Source organism: Staurois parvus, unplaced genomic scaffold, assembly GCF_062004578.1.
Source record: "Staurois parvus isolate SC_StPar_1 unplaced genomic scaffold, SC_StPar_1.0 ptg000149l, whole genome shotgun sequence".
NCBI classification, from domain to species: domain Eukaryota; kingdom Metazoa; phylum Chordata; class Amphibia; order Anura; family Ranidae; genus Staurois; species Staurois parvus.
Genome location: NW_028317945.1, coordinates 4319442 through 4338954, shown reverse-complemented (window position 1 = coordinate 4338954; position 19513 = coordinate 4319442). Strand labels below are relative to the sequence as shown.

The 19513-nt window shown below is 43.1% G+C and overlaps 1 protein-coding gene across 4 annotated transcripts in view; it reads left to right on the top strand.

The window, feature by feature from the left end:
- TMEM184B (transmembrane protein 184B) overlaps positions 1 to 19513 on the top strand; it is a 188819-nt gene that overhangs the window by 152713 nt on the left and 16593 nt on the right. For all 4 annotated transcript variants that reach the window (XM_089674263.1, XM_089674264.1, XM_089674262.1 and 1 more), the window contains one exon: positions 6251 to 6420. In XM_089674263.1, coding sequence (XP_089530389.1) covers positions 6251 to 6420 — 170 coding nt within the window. The remainder of the gene's footprint in view (positions 1 to 6250; positions 6421 to 19513) is intronic.

The window sequence follows — 19513 nt, the reverse complement described above, 5'->3', positions numbered from 1 at the left end:
CCTCTTGTTGGAGCTGCATTTGGGACATGGAGTGCTTCAGATATGCGTTGTCTTCCTCCAAAACATGAATGTATTGCACCAATTCATTGAACTTATTTTCCAATCGATCCTTGCGGTCTTCAATCTGAGCTATTTCCCCCCTGAGATCCAAGGCCAATTTTCCAACTTCAGCAGAATGGATGCAGTGATATTGCGTAAAAATATTTGCAATTTATCATCCAACGCTGCGAGCGTGAGAGAAGATGATGATGCAGCCTGCTGGGAAATCTGGGTAGAGGGTTGCTGAATCTTTGCTGCATAGTGATCCAAGGCCCTTCCAGTTATATTCTGGGGGTCAGAATCCTCCATCTGGGGATGGATCAGGGCAGAGGCTGTCAGGTGACATGTTGCAGGGAGATGCAGTACCCTCCGTGGCCACTGGGGGTCTGGGATCGCTCCCCGAGCTCCTATTATCACTAGAGGCTGGGGATTGCGGCCTTGAGAGAAACCACCGGAGCGGTGAGGGCCGCGGATGCTGCGGGGAATGGGGCTTCCAGCACCCTATTTTCCCCATGAGAGCCTTTCCGTGGTGCCAGGCCAGGTGCCGAAGGAGTGGGACTCACCCGGAGCGAAGAGAGAGCAGAGACACGTGACGGGTGAGTCCGTGCTGGCCGGAGATGAGCGGAGCTCAGCAATTAGGTGACCGCCATCGTCCCTGGTCACGCATGCGCCCCCCAGTATGTAAACTTTTGAGCACAACTGTATATATAATCGTTGTGTAACCTTTCACCACACCAGAAGCCCGACAAGAAAGTTCGAGAGAGGTGAGTGTAAGGGATTTCGTCAATAATTTAAGCTTCGAGTGGATAAAGGACACAATTTGGTTATAATGAAAGAGTTCGCTAGAAGGTAATTGGTATTTTTCTTGGAAATATTGTAAAGAGTATGGACGAACCCCATCCAAATAATCCCCAATATGTAGAAAGCCCTTATTGATCCACCATTGAAACACAGATGGCATTAAACCAGGTACAAACTCAGGATTACAAAAGACTGGGGCCAGGGGGATATGAGGGGAAGATAGGGATATACGGCTACGCCACCTATCCCATATTGCTAAAGAGTAGGATAACGTAGGGCATAAGATGGGAGGATGCAATTGATTGTGACACCACATGAGAGAGCCAATAGCATAAGGATGACAAGCTAAGGCTTCAATGCCAACCCATGGAGGTACCATACCTTTGGCTGTAGTGTAAGAGAGCTGCATTATCTGGGCCACGTGAAAATAAGCCAAAGGGTTAGAAAGTCCCAAAACCGCCATGCTTTTTCTGGGAATATAAGGTCAAATTATTGATCCGAGGACGTCTGTTACCCCACACGAATCGAGAAATGTTGGATTGTAAGCGCAATATTTCACCTCTAGGAACCGCAATTGGTAATGTCCAAAAATAATAGAGCAATGTTGGTAAAAGGCTCATCTTGATAGAGTTGATTCTACCAAACCAAGATAAAGGGAAATCCGCCCAATTACACAAATCGTCCTTGAGTCTTTTGAAAAGTGGGAGATAATTGGCACAATATAATGCTGTAATGGAACGTGTAAGATGGATCCCCAGATAGGGAAGAGAGCGGGAAGCCCATTGAAAATCAAAGTTGTCTCGAAGGTACTGAACCTCCGAAAAGGGTAAAGTGATATTTAATGCAGTTGTTTTAGAAGAATTTAGAGTGAGACCCGAAGCTAAAGCGAATCGATGAAGTAAAGTCAACAAATTGGGCAAAGACCTTCGGGGGTTGGAAACATACATAAGGACATCTTCAGCAAACAGGGCACATTTGCGTCAGCTGCAATGAATACCTGAAATGGTAGGGTCAGGCCGAATAGCAATAGCAAGAGGTCCTATTGCCAATGCAAAGAGTAAGGGGGAGAGTGGACAACCCTGCCTAGTGTTTCTCCTAATAGAAAGAGAAGCCGACTTATATCTGAATAGAAACCTGAGCTGAGGGGTTGCAATATAAAGCTTGTAAGAGAGACCGAAAGGAGGAGCCAAACCCAAAGGCGCCCAACGTCTGAAACAAATAGTCCCAGGTCAAACTATCAAATGCTTTGTGAAGATCTAGAGACAGCAGTAATACTTCCCTCGGCAGGGAATTATCCCAGCTAGATTGTACAGCAGATAGTAATTCCAAAGTTCGACGAGTTTGGTCAGGGGTTTGACGGCCTCTAATATATCCTGATTGATCATCATGAATGTAGTGTGCTAAAAACATATTAGGGCATAAAGCCAAGACCTTAGTAAGGATCTTAAGGTCACAATTGATTAGAGAAATAGGATGGTAATTAGGAACAGCAGTAGTATCTTTATTAGGCTTGGGAAGGACACTAATATACACTCTATTGTCATCAAATGGCACCACACCCCCGTCCCGTAGATAAAGTAATAAGCCATATGTGGGATCAAAAAAGGTTTTATAATAAGTATGAGGAAAACCATCCGGTCCTGGTAATTTATGTGGAGCCAAAGTTTTTACAGCATTCTGGATTTCTTCACAAGTGATAGGCTGGTCCATTAGGTCTCTATGGGCTTCCTGAAGAGATGGGAGAGTCAAAGATGTCAGGAAATGGTTAACGGATGGGGAGGCATTATTTCGAGGCAGACCATAAAGGTCAGTATAGAAAGAATGGCAGCTACTGTTCCCAAAAGTAAACCACGGAGAAGCTACTACGGAAAAGGTAACAAAAACTGCAATGAAGAAGTCGCTTTACGATATGACTTCATCTTCCGTGACGTTCAGGCAAACAAGAGTGGCAGAGGCTGAGCGTCGGATCTCGATTGGGTGTGGAATGAAGGACTATGCAAGATGATGCCCAATTGGAGCAGGATCTTTTTGCCTTCATGAAATGTAGAGAATGCATAAGGTTATCCATTGTAGGTAAACTTAAGCCCAAAGATAGCGAATGTCTGGGAGCACCCGGATATGGAAATTTAGCGTTAGGCACACTTTTCCAGGTCATCTATTTTAGAGTAAGCTTCTTCAGTGGATCTTGTAATTCAGTAATCATATTGGAGTTTTCAGACGCATTATGGACCATGGCATCTACTTTACTATCTATATGTTGGCCCAATTCCTGGAAGTCCTGCTTTAAATCTGCTGCTAATTTAGTAGTAGCCTTATTCAGTTCCCCTTGTAACAGATCAGCAAAGCGGGCAATAAGGGTTGTGTCCCCCGAAAACTGCGGCGGGACAGGTGGAAGTGCCGGAGATCTCTCAGGACTGTCTAGGTCAGGGTCCGCATCACTACTTTGGCTGAGGAATATATCAGCCATTTCTTAATCCAGGATAGAGGAGGTGTGGGAGTCATGGCCCAGGGAACAGGCCGAAGCCTGTGATGGAGATGCAGCAAGACTAGTGGGAGGGTGGGGGGATTGTAGGAGCTCATTCACCCCCTTGGAACACATATGTGCAGCGTGTGAGCGTAAATGCCCACCCAATTTGCTGCTGCAAATATGCTTTATAAGGACAGTAAGAGATTAAAGTGTATGCAAAGACACGCGCGTTTGTTTTTTTTTTGGATAAAATCTGGAATGGTTATTCTTTGCTGTCTTTTTCCACTGGGGCGATTTCCCTTCACTTCCTGTCTGAAAGAAGCAACATGAAATAAAAGAAAATCTCAAAAAGTGTAAGGAATTTATGTCTTAGACAGCTGTCACTATAACAGGTGTTTCCAGTGGAAGATTTCCTCTAACATTTTGCTTTGCTGACAATGCTAAATTATGGATTTCCTATCACTTTCAGTCTTGGGCATAGTAGTCACCAGAACAAATAACGGAAGTGGTGAATCTACTCAGTGGAACACAGTTAAAACTTGAGGGTCTGAGGCTTCCACAAACTATCCAATACTGGAAAATCACGCACTGAAAGTAAGCCGTTTCAGCAAGACCTTTTTTACCACTGTCTATTTAACAAAAGCCAGTACATGTGTACCACTGTCTGTTCAGCAGAAGCCAGTCGTTAAGACTGTCTTCTGTCAAATGGTTTTGCTGGAAAACCAACATTCGATTATGCAGTTGTGCACTGCACTTCACATACCCCTGCACTGGCAAAGTAAAAGGATACTTTGTTGGCCACCTACATCATAATCTGTTTATATTTTGTCAAATCTCCTTTACATTTTCCAACAGTAGTGTAGTGCTAGTGCCTACCTACTGTAGACTTTGCATTGAGTGTATATCCACTTGGGCACTACCAGCTGTTCATGAATTTAAAAAGTGCCACACATTTTTGCTGCTTTAGATTTAGAGTCTCCTGTAGATTTATCAACAAATGTATAGTATAAGGGCTTACATTATTGGATATAAATTTAGATTGTGTAAGTAGGCTCTCACACTATATAATTTTTGGTAAATTGAAAAGAGATGATACCATAAAATTGTAGTGTGTGTGTGCAAGTCAAACTTAGTGGGGTTGAAGCTGTGGGAAGAATGGCTGGAGATAAAGAGCAGGGGTAAAGGACAAGCGTGGTAGGGGAAGTATCTCTCTTCTTGCACCTACCACATAAAGACTACATGGCCAACACTGAAGATAGTCTAAGAATGAAAAGCAATCATTTTAGTCAGTCTTTCCCTGGGTTCAGGTCATTCCTCTGTATAGGGTCAAAACTTGAAAGTATTTCTCATCCTGTTTTTTCAGAGCAAGAATTAAATCTTCCATCTCCCAAATTCAAAACCCGGTTGTCTTGATCTATTCAGTATTTAGTGTGTTTAAAAGTATTAGAACTTTTAATGTATAACAATCTTATCCACTTTCAGTCAGCTTTCCATAGTAAAAATTACCAAATGGAATAATGCAACCTGCCACCAGCAAAGTGTTACTAAACCCAGGACCCTGCATTCACTATATCTGGTCCACCACAGTACACAAAACATGGAAATGCAGTTATTTTAGTAAATATAAACTGCTAAATACCTTTTATCATTAGCAGTTAGAGCAGTCTTGTGATTTATATAAGTGTTTAGCAAAGCACTGGTTACAGCTTGTAGGAGGGGTTTTCATTCTTTTGTAGGAGGATGCAGGACCCCTGACCTCTGTCTGGACAGTGCCAATTGGCCCTGTGCTGATCACATGCACTTTCCCAAGAAAAAAAAACTATTGCAATAAACATCAAACTGAGCATGTGCAGAGTGACCCCAAGCCTCTGTTCTATCAGGAGATATTTAGGAGACACTGGAAGAAGGGGAGGATCAGAGAAGAGAGGATCAAACATTCTTTTTACACTATGTGGATTAACCCCTTAGGTTCCACAGTGAGTATAACAAGCATGCTTTACTGCATATTCAGACAGATTTTACTGTTGTGGGTTTAGTGACACTTGAAGGAAAATTGTGAAAGGATTAAAGGTTGGCTTAAAGTTGTCTAAAACTGAAAGTTGAAATTGCTTGAAAATTGAGGTATGTACGGTGAGAATTAGATTGCAGTCACATTACAGTAGTGTGTGAAAAATTGCTCAACAGCGGATCTGTCCTGAGAGCGGGTCAATGACAGGTCAGTGTCCTCTCAGTTTATGCAGAGTGAACACAGACACAGCCCGCTCTGCTCTATGGACTGACGGGTGTATATAATGTGCCATCCAATCATCTAGACAGAGATGGACAGATCCCCTTCCGTTTTTTTTCTTTTAGCAGATCGGATTGGATGTAGGCGGGTGTAAACGGACGCAAGTTGTTTTACACCCACTGATCCATAGGGATACATGGACCATCCAATCAGGTCCACCTGAAAAACTGAAAGGCAGACCCTGTCGGATCACTTGTGAGAAAGTTGTCTAAGGTCTATTTCACATGGGCTTTCGTTCCATCTTTTCGTTTTTCATCTGTCTGTTGATTGATGAAAAAAGGACAGCAGTGCATTCCTATGTGCATAGATGTAAATTTACATCATCCATTTTTTTATTTCTGTTCAGGTCCATTTTTAAACCGAACAAATCTGCATTTATTATTTTGTGTTTTAAAAAGCTATAGCGAACAAAAAATGGATGTACATGGAACTGGACTAAATGGAAGATAGATGTTAACTGATGTAAACTGAATTAGTTTTTTCTTGGCAAAAATGTGACTGAATGGATGACACCCGTGTGAAAGGAGCCTAATACATGTGCTTGCAGAAATTCTTTCAATTAGGATGTAAACATTAATTTCAGTTAGTCAACCAAACTGTTTTTTTTTCCTCTCTTGAAAACAAAATGTTTCACCATGGTCTTTTTGTCATTGCAGTGTGGCCAGTGGTTACCTCTATGTAACAATTATTTACAACATCTCAGTCAGTCTTGCACTCTATGCTTTGTTTCTCTTCTACTTTGCAACACGAGAGCTTCTTAGTCCTTACAGTCCTGTGCTCAAGTTCTTCATGGTGAAGTCAGTCATCTTCCTTTCCTTCTGGCAAGGTGAGAATCTATCCTAACGTTGTGTGTGTCAGAGGAGCAGTTTAATGCTCAGAGTAATCTGTGCAGGTGAATAAACACAGGGTCATACCAACGACAGATGGCTGTGTTTGGGCATGTTCACTTATGTCAGCACAATCTAGTTTCTCCAGGGAAGTTTAACAGAATCTATTTTTATTCCCTAGAAAATACATTTTAGAGGGCACATGCCAGGCATGTCACTGATTATTAAAACATATTTTGTTTGTGAAAATAAGATGTTTGATTTTATAGTGAGCAGTTAGTCAATGCTTTAGATTTAGCTGTGAAGAATTTTGTTACAGGACCACTATCCTAAAAATAGGATATTTGTATGAAAGATAATATTCAGAATGTGAATTCCTCTTTTTTTTATTTTGTTTTTTATTAATACAGTACCTTTAGTTACCATTGCAGCAAGCTGTGCAGTAAAAGGGACAAGGCTTGGAACAAGAGTGCTTACAGTCATTTAAAGTTTCTAAAACTGTCTGCAACTGGCTGTTAGGCATACTTGCAACTGTCTGCAAGTATGCCTAACCGGGAATGTGCAATAAATACCCATATAATGAATACTGCATATGTAGTACATACAGTGCATCCAGAAAGTATTCACAGCGCTTAATTTTTGCCACATTTTGTTATGTTACAGCCTTATTCCAAAATGGATTGAATTAATTTTTTTCCTCAACATTCTACAAACAATAACACATAATGACCACGTGAAAAGTTCGTTTTGAAATCCTTGAAATTTATTAAAAAAAAAAAAAACCAAGAACATAAGTATTCACAGCCTTTGCCATGACACTCAAAATTGAGCTCTGATGCATCCTGTTCCCACTGATCATCCTTGAGATGTTTCCACAACTTTATTGTAGTCCACCTGTGGGAAATTCAGTTGATTGGACATGATTAGGAAAGACATAAACCTGTCTATATAAGGTCCCACAGTTAATAGTGCATGTCAGAGCACAAACCAAGCCATGAAGTCCAAGGAATTGTTTGTAGACCTCTGAGACAGGATTGTATCAAGGCACAGATCTGGGGAAGGGTACAGAATAATTTCTGCAGCATTGAAGGTCCCAATGAGCACAGTGGCCTCCATCATCTGTAAATGGAAGAAGTTTGGAACCACCAGGAATCTTCCTAGAGCGGGCCGCCTGGCCAAAATGAGCGATCGAGAGAGAAGGGCCTTAGCCATAGAGGTAACCAAGCACCCGATGGTCACTGAAAGAGCTCCAGCGTTTCTCTGTGGAGAGAAAAGAACCTTCCAGAAGAACAACCATCTCTGCAGCACTCCACCAATCAGGCCTGTATGGTAGAGTGACCAAAGATCCATTATCTCCTGCGCTCAAGGACTCAGATCAAACAGGCGTTAGTGACAAGCAGCGTGTTGTGTATTTATCCACTGGTGATCAGAGGTTGTGCAGCTCTATCATGAAGCTGGGGAAGCTTAATAAAACTGTAGAGGAAGATGAAAGAAAGAGCGCACAAACCTTGCGCATTACCTCAATAAATAGTGACTAATTTTATTAATAAGGAAATATACTCACAAAATGATTGTATAACAGGCATAAGTAACCATAATCCACACAGGGTTACAGGTAAATCAAAAAGGGGGGGGTATGAAGGCTAACGCGTTTCGAAGGTTGCTCCCTTCTTCATCAGAGCTGGGTTTGGCAGATAGAAACTTCAGTATTGCAGAGTTCCCATGGCAAGGAGATATTCAGCCACTGAGTGTCAGTATTACAGCAGTTCAGCCTGAACTGCTGTAATACTGACACTCAGTGGCTGAATATCTCCTTGCCATGGGAACTCTGCCATACTGAAGTTTCTATCTGCCAAACCCAGCTCTGATGAAGAAGGGAGCACCCTTCGAAACGCGTTAGCCTTCATACCCCCCCTTTTTGATTTACCTGTAACCCTGTGTGGATTATGGTTACTTATGCCTGTTCTACAATCATTTTGTGAGTATATTTCCTTATTAATAAAATTAGTCGCTATTTATTGAGGTAATGCGCAAGGTTTGTGCGCTCTTTCTTTCATCTTCCTCTACTGTATGGTAGAGTGGCCAGACGGGAGCCACTCCTCAGTAAAAGGCAAATGGCAGCCCGCCTGGAGTTTGCCAAAAGACACCTGAGGGACTCTCACACCATGAGAAACAAAACTCTCTGGTTTGATGAAACAAAGATTTAACTCTTTGGCCTGAATGCCAAGCGTCATGTCTGGAGGAAACCAGGCACCGCTCACCACCTGGCCAATACCATCCCTACAGTGAAGCGTGGTGGCAGCATCATGCTGTGAGGATGTTTCAGTGGCAGGAACTGGGACACTAGTCAGGATCAAAGGAAAGATGAATGCAGCAATGTACAGAGACATCCTTGATGAAAACCTGTTCCAGAGTGCTCTGGACCTTAGACTGGGGCGACGGTTCTTCTTTTAACAGGACAATGACCCTAAGCACACAGCTCACATAACAAAGGAGTGGCTACGGGCCAACTCTGTGAATTTCCTGGAGTGGCCTAGCAGGAGCCCAAGCTTGAACCTGATTGAACATCTCTGGAGAGATCTAAAAATGACTGTGAACTGAAGTTCACCATCCAACCTGATGGAGCTTGAGAGGTACTGCAAAGAAGAATGGGAGAAATCACCCAAAAATAGGTGTGCCAAGCTTGTAGTATCAAACTCAAAACGACTTGAGGCTGTAACTAGTGCTAAAGGTACTTCAACAAAGTATTGAGCAAAGGCTGTGAGTACTTATGTACATGTGTTTTTTTTTTATTTTTAATAAATTGCAAAGATGGAAAAGGGGAAAAAAATGAATTTAATCCATTTTGGAATAAGGCTGTAACATAAAATGTGGCAAAAGTTGAGCGATATGAATACTTTCTGGATGCACTGTATATTAATGCATATAGTTCTCACAATTTACTAGGCTGAGTTCTGGGTAACATGCACTGAGTCAAACAACTCTCTGACTGTTACGGACATGGTCTTATACATGAACATTTATAACCTCCCATTTGATAGAACCTTTTAATAAAGCCCTTATCTGTCCAGAATCTATTTTTTCCTGTTACTCCCTTCCACCTCCCTCTAACCCCTCCTTCAAGGTTTTTGTTTTCCTTACCTGGTGAAATCAGTTATACTCACTGGAGCTCCCCAGTTCAGGACCCTTGGTGACGCCATTTCCATCTTCGGGGAATGCTAGTACAGTGATGCATAGTAACCCTCACTTGCCTCGGTGTTCTTTTCCTAGTGTTTCTTAGGGTTCTAAAATTTTGGGCCCCTTTTTAAAAGGCCAATGTTTATCAGTTTTACACTGGTATCACCACCAATCCAGTTTTTGTTTTTTTTTTGATTGGCTAGTAAAAACTGGATAGCCAATAGATTTTGGTAGTGTAAAGGCTTCATTGTAAAACGTACACACTAAATTTCCAACCAGCAGGCACCATGAAGCGCAAATAATAAAAATGTGGATAAGCATAGGTGCAATCCCTTCTACCTTCCCACATAGAAATACCTTGGCCGGAAGGTGGGTTACCAAGCAGTGTTTTGTGGGATATGCAGCTTTCTGAGGACTGCAAGTGCAAGAGTAAAAATATTATCTAGTACCTAAATCCTTCTGTCTCTTCATGTAATCCCAGACAGACTTGATGATGTAGAGATCAGGGCTCTCTGGTGGCCAAACCATCACTTCCAGGACTCGGACTCCTTGTTCTTTACGCTGAAAATAGCTCTTAATAGCAATGGCTGTATGTTTGGTTTTGTTGTCCTGCTGCAAAATAAATTTAAGGCCAATCACGTGCCTCCCTGATGATATGGCATAATGGATAAGTATCTGCCTGTATTTTTCTACATTGAAGACACCATTTATTGGGCAACATTGAGGACCGTAGACGCAGTGGTTGGCGAAGGAAACTTAATGCAGCACATGAAAGACACATCATACTTCTCTTTTGCGTTGGAAAATGTCCAGCAATACCAACAGAACTGTGGGACCCAGATACACCCATCTATTGTCCAGAGAAGTCTGGCCAGATGTGGTCTTCATGGAAGGATTGCTGCCAAAAAGCCACACCTCTGACGTGGAAACAGTGCTGGGACTCAACTATGCCTGAAAACAGGCACTGGGGTGCAGAAAACTGGCAGCAAGTGCTCTGGACCAGTCAATAAAAATTTGAAATTTGGTTGTAGGAAGAGTCAGTTTGATTGTGAAGAGCTGGAGAGTTGTACAATGAGTGTCTGCAGGCAGCAGTGAAGCATGGCGGAGGTTCCTTGCAAGTTTGGGGTTGCATATCTTCAGAGAGAGTTGAAGATTTGGTTAGGAACAATGGTGTCCTCAATGCTAAGAATTACATGCAGATACTTGTCCATCATCTTATGCCATCAGGGAGCTTTGTGAATGTCACCAAATTTAGTCTGCAACAGGACAACGACCCTAAACATGCAGCCAATGTCATGAAGAACTGTCTTCAGTGTAAAGTACAAGGAGTTCTGAAAGTGGTGGTTTTGCCCCCATAGAGCTTTGATCTCAACATCCCTCTCTGGGATTACATGAAGAGACAGAAGGATTTTAGGCAGCTTACATCCACAGGTGTGTGTTTTATTTATATATATATATATATATATATATGTGTGTGTGTGTGTGTGTGTGTGTATGTATGTATATATATATATATATATATATATATATATATATATATATATATATATATATATATATACAGTCATGGCCGAAATTGTTGGCACCCTTGATATTTCTCCAGGAAATCATGTATTTCTCACGAAACGTATTGCATTAACACATGTTTTGCTATACACATGTTTATTCCCTTTGTGTGTATTGGGACAAAACAAAAAAAGGGAGGAAAGAAAGCAAATTCGACATAATGTCACACAAACCTCCAAAAATGGGCTGGACAAAAGTATTGGCACCCTTTCACAACTGCGGATAAATAAGAATGTTACAAGCATGTGATGCTCCTGTAAACTCACCTGGGGCAAGTAACAGGTGTGGGCAATATAGAAATCACACCTGAAAGCAGATAAAAAGGAGAGACGTTCACTTAACCTTTGCATTGTGTGTCTGTCTGTGCCACACTAAGCATGGACAACAGAAAGAGGAGACGAGAACTGTCTGAGGACCTGAGAACCAAAATTGTGGCAAAATATCAACAATCTCAAGGTTACAAGTCCATCTCCAGAGAACTAGATTTGCCTTTGTCCACAGTGCGCAACATTATCAAGAAGTTTGCAACCCATGGCACTGTAGCTAATCTCCCTGGTCGTGGACGGATGAGGAAAATTGATGAAAGATTGCAACGCAGAATAGTCCGGATGGTGGATAAGCAGCCCCAAACATGTTCCAAAGACATTCAAGCTGTCCTGCAGGCTCAGGGAGCATCAGTGTCAGCGCGAACTATCCGTCGACATTTAAATGAAATGAAACGCTATGGCAGGAGACCCAGGAGGACCCCACTGCTGACACAGAGACATAAAAAAGCAAGACTACAGTTTGCCAAAATGTACTTGAGTAAGCCAAAAGCCTTCTGGGAAAACGTCTTGTGGACAGATGAGACCAAGATAGAGCTTTTCGGTAAAGCACATCATTCTACTGTTTACCGAAAACGGAATGAGGCCTACAAAGAACAAAACACAGTACCTACGGTAAAATATGGTGGAGGTTCAATGATGTTTTGGGGTTGTTTTGCTGCCTCTGGCACTGGGTGCCTTGACTGTGTGCAAGGCATCATGAAATCTGAGGATTACCAAAGGATTTTGGGTCGCACTGTAGGGCCCAGTGTCAGAAAGCTGGGTTTGCGTCCAAGATCCTGGGTCTTCCAGCAGGACAATGACCCCAAACATACGTCAAAAAGCACTCAGAAATGGATGGCAAAGAAGCGCTGGAGAGTTCTGAAGTGGCCAGCAATGAGCCCAGATCTAAATCCCATTGAACACCTGTGGAGAGATCTTAAAATTGCTGTTGGGAAAAGGTGTCCTTCCAATAAGAGAGACCTGGAGCTGTTTGCAAAGGAAGAGTGGTCCAAAATTCCGGGTGAGAGGTGTCAGAAGCTTATTGATGGTTATAGGAAGCGACTGATTTCAGTTATGTTTTCCAAAGGGTGTGCAACCAAATATTAAGTTAAGGGTGCCAATACTTTTGTCCAGCCCATTTTTGGGGTTTTGTGTGACATTATGTCATATTTGCTTTTCTGCCTCTGTTTTATATTTGTTCCAATACATACAAAGGGAATAAACATGTGTATAGCAAAACATGTGTTAATGCAATACCTTTTTTGTGTGAAATACTTGATTTTCAGGAAAAATATCAAGGGTGCCAACAATTTCGGCCATGACTGTATATATATGTATGTATGTAAATATAGATATATATATATTCAGTGCTCACCATTACCCTAGGTTCACACCTAATTGTTTTCTGCAGCGTTTTGCACAAACGCAATACAGTCCATTTAACATTATTTCCTATGGGACATGTTCACATCTGCGCATCTTCACCTGGTGCCTTTTTTGGAAAGGGTCAGGGACTTTTTTGAACGCAAAAAGTTGTGTTTTTGGTTTTATAGACCTACCGTATTTTTCGCTCCATAAGACGCACCTGACCATAAGACGCACCTAGGTTTTAGAGGAGAAAAACAAGAAAAAAATATTCTGAACCAATGGACTGCAGACACAGTACAGGAGATGACCAGAGACTGCGGACACAGTACAGGAGATGACCAGAGACTGCGGACACAGTACAGGAGATGACCAGAGACTGCGGACACAGTACAGGAGATGACCAGAGACTGCGGACACAGTACAGGGGATGACCAGAGACTGCGGACACAGTACAGGGGATGACCAGAGACTGCGGACACAGTACAGGGGATGACCGGAGACTGCGGGCACAGTACAGGGGATGACCGGAGACTGCGGGCATAGTACAGGAGATGACCGGAGACTGCGGACACAGTACAGGGGATGACCGGAGACTGCGGGCACAGTACAGGGGATGACCGGAGACTGCGGGCACAGTACAGGGGATGACCGGAGACTGCGGGCACAGTACAGGGGATGACCGGAGACTGCGGGCACAGTACAGGGGATGGCCGGAGACTGCGGGCACAGTACAGGGGATGGCCGGAGACTGCGGACCTTTGGGGAGGGAGGGGGAGCGGGTACCTGAATTTGACAGGTACCCGCTCCCTACTTCCGCGGAGTTGTCCTTCCTTCTTCCCGCGGCGGCTTCTGTGACTGCCAGGTGCCCACTGCGCATGCGCGAGAAGCGCTGCGCTTTGTGAATGGCCCGGAGCCTGTGCAGTGGACACCCGGTTGTCACAGAAGCCGCCGCGAGAAGACTGCAGCGCTGGAGCGAGGAACAGGTAAGGTCCTGCAGGAGAGAAGAGCTGAGCGGCCGGCCCAGTATTCTGACTTGGTGGCGGCAGAAATACGGGACCGGCCGCTTTACATTCGCTCCATAAGACGCACTGACATTTTCCCCCCTTTTTTGGGGGGTAAAAAAGTGCATCTTATGGAGCGAAAAATACGGTCAGTGGAAGTGCTGCAGAAAAGCCTGTATTGCGTTTTTGCCGTGTTTTTGATGCATTTTGTGTTTTTAAATCTGCCTAGCAACAAAAAAAATATATAAAAGAAAAAAATTTAATCCCATAAAACGTGGAAAAAACACAGGTGCAAAAACGGCTCAAATGCAACCTTCATAGGTGTGAACCTAGCCTTAATAGTTACATAGTTAGTCTGGCTGAAAAAAGACAAAAGTCCATCCAGTTCAACCATTAAAAAAAAAAAAAAAAAAAAGTTATATTCTTGGATTGAGAGTGATGCTCAACTTTTCTCTTCAGAATTCCCCATTGGTGTTCGATTGGGTTCTGATCAGGAGACCTAATTGGCCACTGAATCACTTTCACCCTGTTCTTCTTCAGAATAGCAACAGTGGCTTTAGATTTGTGTCATGTTGGAAAAGTGCACAATGACCAAGGGCCCAGAGTGATGGTAGCATCTTCTCTTTCTTTTACAAAAAGCTTTATTGAATAATAAGCAAAGATGAACAGACAATCGTAGCAAGAATTCAATGACCAACAGTTACATATTACAATAAATGCAGGGAAGCTGGTGCAAGGCATGTATCGATAAAAGCAAAATCTGAAAAGGGATGGGGAGGGAGATTGGGAGGGAACGGGTAACAGACCTTTGTGGGTCAATGATAATGTAAACTCCAAAGGGAAGTATTGCTACATCAACATTATAATAAACAGGAAAGGCCCAAGAAATGGCCGCATCAAAAAAAAAACAGTACATATTCATGACCTAGAATTTAAAAGGAAATCTAGATTGCATAAATAACTGTACGGATACAGCGCAGAGAACAGCAGGTACAATCCGTAAATTATGTTTAAGGACAGAGTAGACAGAAGAGTAGAAAAAGACAAATAGTAGAGAGACATGGACAACACACACAAAAACACACAAAAAAAAAAAAAAAAAAAGGGGGAGAGGGAAGGGCTCCAGGGGGATCACAGCAGAACTCATCCTCATATCGATAAAAGGGACTGGTCGAATCTCGAGGGCTGAGCTATATCCAGCCAAGGACGCCATATCTGCAGAAATTTTGTATGGGTATCCAACAATATGGCCGTCAGTTTTTCATTGACCATTATGAAGTTCATCCGATTTGTGACAGCCTCAAAGCTAAGGACAGGAGTCTTCCAAGCCCTCGCAATCGTCAATTTAGTTGCCATAAATAAATGTGATGCCAGCTGCCGTTCAGAGCGGAGAAGGCCCTCAAGTGGTTTAAATAGAAGAGCTTCATATGGATTACGCTTAATGTCTGTATGAAGAATAGTGCGGAGGAGGGCATATACCCTAATCCACAACCTGCTTACCTTAGGGCAAGTCCACCAGATGTGTGCCATGGTACCCAATTGTTGACATCCTCGAAAACAAACCGGGGAATAGGTAGGGATAAAACTAGCTAGACGGGCAGGCGTATAGTACCATCGGTATAGAATTTTATAGGCATTCTCAAGAATAATGACATTCCTGGAACACTTAGATAATGTTTGGGTCATGAGCTGCCAGTCTTGTTGATCCAGGGTTCCCCCTAATTCCGACTGCCAACGCTGATGGTAGGAACGAACCGGAGGGGTTCTATAAGACATAATGGAAGAATAAATCAGGGAGATCAGACCTGGAGCATGCGGTCTATGTCTACACTGGCTTTCAAAAGGGGATAAACGGTATGGTCCTGGATGCGTACGTATTAGAGTATGAATAAAGTGACGAAGTTGAAGATAACCAAAATGTTCTCGGAGGGGAATGTTATAAGAAGAACGCAAAGTGTCAAAGGTAAGTATTCTGGTGGGGGATAGAAGTGAATGGACATCATAAAAACCATGTGTCTGCCACCAGACAAACTGCCTAGGGTTATCCTTACCCGGAGGGAATAATGGGTTATGCAATAGACGTATCAGAGGCAGATGAGGAGAGATAAGGCCAGCGGAGTATTTTACAGAATCCCAAAGACGAAGCGAAAGTGTCAGCGTTGGGCTAAGGTTAGATGGACGCTGAGAATTAGGGAGCCAGGGCAAGGAGGGGAGCGGTATCGGATGAGAGTCCATCATATCTACTACAGCCCACAGGGGGAAATGGTGAGAAGCATGAATGTGAGCTAAAGGGGCAATGTTAGCCGCCAAATAGTAGGACTGGAGATTTGGAACAGATAACCCGCCCGCATTCCGCCGCGCAAATAAAATATGTTTACTAATTCTAGGTCGAGAGGAGCCCCAAATAAAGGACAAAAGTTTTCGCTGATGTATACGTAATATATGCGAAGGTACGGAAACTGGCAGAACACGGAATAGGTATAGTAGTTTAGGAAGATAGGTCATACGGATTGCATTAATTCTGCCGAACCATGATAACGGAAAATGAGACCAAGAGGACAAGAGTTCAGTCAACTCATGAAAAACAGTGGGAAAGTTAGCCTGATACAGTCCATCATATGTCGGGGTAAGCTTAATTCCTAGATATGGTAATGCCGAAAGCCATTGGAAGGGGAACGTTTGCTTCAAAGTAGTCAAAAGTGGTGCTGGGAGGGTAACTGACATAGCTTTTGATTTAGCTGGGTTGACATGTAAACCTGAGAGGGTGGCAAAGGAATCGAGAGCTGCTAGCAGATTAGGCAAAGTAACCCCCGGATTCGAGATTGACAATAATATGTCATCCGCAAACAACGATAATTTATGTTGGGAGCCTGCCACATCAATTCCCTTAATATCAGGATGTATACGGATTGCTTCAGCCAACGGTTCCAGGGCTAAGATAAAGAGTAAAGGGGAAAGCGGGCAGCCCTGTCTAGTACCTCTAGCAACCGAGAACGTAGAAGACTCAAATCCGTAGTATCTAAGCTTCGTTTGAGGGGATGTATATAGCGAGGAGATCCATCGTAGGAAGGAAGGGCCAAAACCAAAACGATGGAGGACCGACAGGAGATACGGCCAGGATAAAGTGTCAAAAGCCTTGTTGATGTCTAAGGATAAGAGCATCATATCGATTTTACGAGTATGGGCCAATTGTTGCAATTGTAAAATACGTCTGATAGCATCTCCGGCCTGCCTATGGGGAACAAATCCCACCTGATCCTTTTTAATTAGACGAGAAAGGAAGGAATTCAATCGAGTAGCCAAAATCTTAGTAAGAATCTTCATATCGATATTGATAAGAGAGATAGGCCTATAATTAGCCCAGGAAGAATGATCTCGATCCGGTTTAGGGATCATAACCACATTAGCAGTTAAAGAGTCCGGGGAAAAATTTGAACCTCCCTTCACCGCATTAAACATAGCGGCAAGGTGGGGAGCGAGCACATCAGCCAATTTCTTATAATATAGTGCCGTGTATCCGTCAGGACCTGGGCGTTTGCCTGTTTTCAGTTCCTCTATACTTTGCAAAACCTCAGATACTTGGATATTTCGGTCCATCAGATCCCTATGGGCCGACGTTAAAGTAGGTAGCGACAAACTAGATAAGAAGTCAGAAATAGACTGAGGGTCGGCCCGGGTGGGATCAGAGTAAAGTTTAGCTAGTCTGTGCCGGAACTCCTCTAAAACCGTTACTGGGTTGCTCGTAAGGGTATTGTGACGAGTACGTAAAGATATCGGTTTGGGGTGTTGTGCAAAAGAACGCAATCTACGGGCCAACATAGAGTCTGGTTTGTTAGCTTTGCTATACCACTTCTGGCGAGTCCAACGCAAGGAGCGCTCAGCCTCATCTGTTAAACAGAGATCCAATTCTAAACGAGCCTGATCCAACAGTCTACGATTTGACGGGGAAGGTGACTGTTTAAACTGAACCGACGTGGAAGTTAACTTCGATTCTAACTGAGATTGCTTAAGCTGTCTTTCCTTCTTTCGCCTTGAAGCTATCTGGATAATATGCCCCCTAAGAACTGCCTTGTACGCTTCCCACAATGTTACCGAAGAAGAGACAGAACCTGAGTTTAATTGGAAATATTCCTGGGACTTACGATGTAGCTCCGTCTGAATCTCCTTCAGTGAAAGCAAGGAATCATTCATTATCCATGAAGAGAAGGTCGGCCTGCATAGGAGAGATTGACAGACTACCAAAATAGGCTCATGGTCCGACCATGGGACTGTTAGGATAGAGACAGAACGAACCAGAGGGAGATGTTTACGTAAGACAAAGGCATGGTCAATTCTAGAATGAGAATGGTGAGGGTGTGAATAAGTGTAGTCTTTTCCCTGAGGATGAAATTCACGCCATAAATCTACCAGATCATAGGTAGTTAACGTCCGTACAAAGGACTTCGCTGAAGTGGAAGGGTCAGAGCGTTCTGTTGGATATTTATCAAGTGTAGGGTTTAAGACTAAATTTGAATCCCCCGCCATCAGAAGCGTACCCCTTTGATGCGTGGCCAGGAGAGAACATAGATGTGACAGAAAAGGTCCAGGGTTGACGTTAGGAGCGTAATAAGACATTATGGTAACATCTATTCCCTGGATCGTGCCCTGGAGCAGAAGGTATCTGCCATTGGGATCAGCAATACGCTTCACACAGACAAATGGAGTTTTACTATGGAAGGCAACCAATACACCTCTCTGTTTAGTGGGACCATTAGCTTGAAATATCTGAGGGTAACGTGCATCAAAATATTTTGGGGCAGAAGTAGTGGAGAAGTGGGTTTCTTGCAAACAAGCAATGTCAACTTTGCGAGCCCGAAGAAACGTAAATATCTTTACCCGTTTCTGTGGAGAGTTCATCCCCTGGACATTCAGTGATAACCAGTTCAACGCCATGGATATCTAAAAGGAAGAAAGATAAAATCCACCACAATCCCCGGGAGCCCTGGAAACAAAAATTTGCAAAAACACAAGACATACATGACAAAGAACAAAGAGAAAGAAACTAAGAAGAAAAGAGAGGACAAGAAGACCTCTAATATACAAGCAAGATATCTGTAAATCATAGAGATTGATTCAAACAATATAGTAATCACCTGTGGGCAAAACACCCACATAAAGGCTAGGTAGCGGGCGGGACAGAAGACCAGACCGCTAGCCAGCTCGGAGGGGGACACGACCCTCCACCGGAACAACTCGGCATTGATATAGAATAAACATTATATAAACAACTAATTTACAGGCTAATACACCTGTAAATAGGCAATCCAAAACTCGCAAGACAATAAGGATCTCAACCAATCAATGCAGAGAAAAGTAACATCCATTCTTGATCGGAAGAGATACGGCACACGGAAATATAGAATCCCTGAACAAATCTAAATTCAATTCCAGAGAGTGGCAGTGAGAAAAAAAGAAAAAAAAAACACATGGGACTAAGCTACATAAACATCAGGTTGCAGAGATTTCCTGAAAGCGCTGGGCCTGTAAGGATCGAAGAGCCTGTGAACCGCTTTGACTAGGAGGAGATTTACGCAGAGACTGAGAATTTTGATGGCGCGTAGGTAGTAAAGTCTCCTCACTCTGGGATTGTGGCAACTCCAAGTTGAGCTCCCGAAAGTGACGCCGGAGATCCGCCG